The sequence below is a fragment of the Morone saxatilis genome, unplaced genomic scaffold (genome assembly GCF_004916995.1).
Source record: "Morone saxatilis isolate NCDOM2014 unplaced genomic scaffold, NCSU_SB_2.0 Contig8, whole genome shotgun sequence".
In the NCBI taxonomy this organism is placed as follows: domain Eukaryota; kingdom Metazoa; phylum Chordata; class Actinopteri; family Moronidae; genus Morone; species Morone saxatilis.
Genome location: NW_023340257.1, coordinates 9,861,267 through 9,861,948, shown reverse-complemented (window position 1 = coordinate 9,861,948; position 682 = coordinate 9,861,267). Strand labels below are relative to the sequence as shown.

Sequence of the window (682 nt, the reverse complement as noted above, 5' to 3'; positions counted from 1 at the left end):
GAAGAAAAACAGACAGAAAAAAGTCCAAAAAACAGAGAATAAACTAGAAACAGTGTCATACTTTCCGTCTTTGAAGTAGGTTTTGAGAGTGTCACTGAAGCTCTTCGAGTATTTCACAAACTCTTTCTTCTGCTTTTCCAGTGCCTAACCAATAAATACAGACAGCCTTTCAGCTCCACTTATTTCACAGCAACTGCGTTTGCGTGTGTGCATTTTTTCGTCTTTATGTATCTACTTACCCGTCTATTCTGATATTTATACTGGTATTTCCTGAAGACGGCATTAACCGTGTCTAGCAGCTCCTTGATGGCACTGGCAATGTCTCTGTGGATGGCGTACACAAACAAGTTCATGTTACAAAAAACAATATCTCAAAATCTGCCTGTTTTTATCAGGCAGTGATACACTGAAACTACAGTTCTTTAATCCAACACCTTGTCTCCCTTTCTTTCTTTCTCTTTTTTCCACAAACATGCTTTCACCTTCAACTTTTTCTCCCCTCGTATGCACTTCAAATCTGCTGTTACATAACTTTAATTTTTTAGCATTCCTTTTGAATTGATTTTATTTCTAAGCCCTCCGCTGGGTAAGTAACTTAAGCAGTGAGTCACTAAGAGTATTGAATTCGATCAAAATAATGGCAAAGTGGGCCAAGAAAAAAGAAACGTCTTTCACTTTCTCT

At 37.7% G+C, this 682-nt stretch overlaps 1 protein-coding gene across 1 annotated transcript in view; it reads right to left on the bottom strand.

Annotated features, from left to right (window-relative positions):
* Nucleotides 1-61: 61 nt before the first annotated feature.
* The window catches only part of pdcd10a (programmed cell death 10a), a gene marked incomplete at its 3' end in the record, with an annotated part of 9,022 nt that continues 8,401 nt past the window's right edge, over nt 62-682 (bottom strand). Inside the window, 2 exon segments of the mRNA XM_035680267.1 lie at nt 62-144; nt 240-324. Coding sequence (XP_035536160.1) covers nt 62-144; nt 240-324 — 168 coding nt within the window.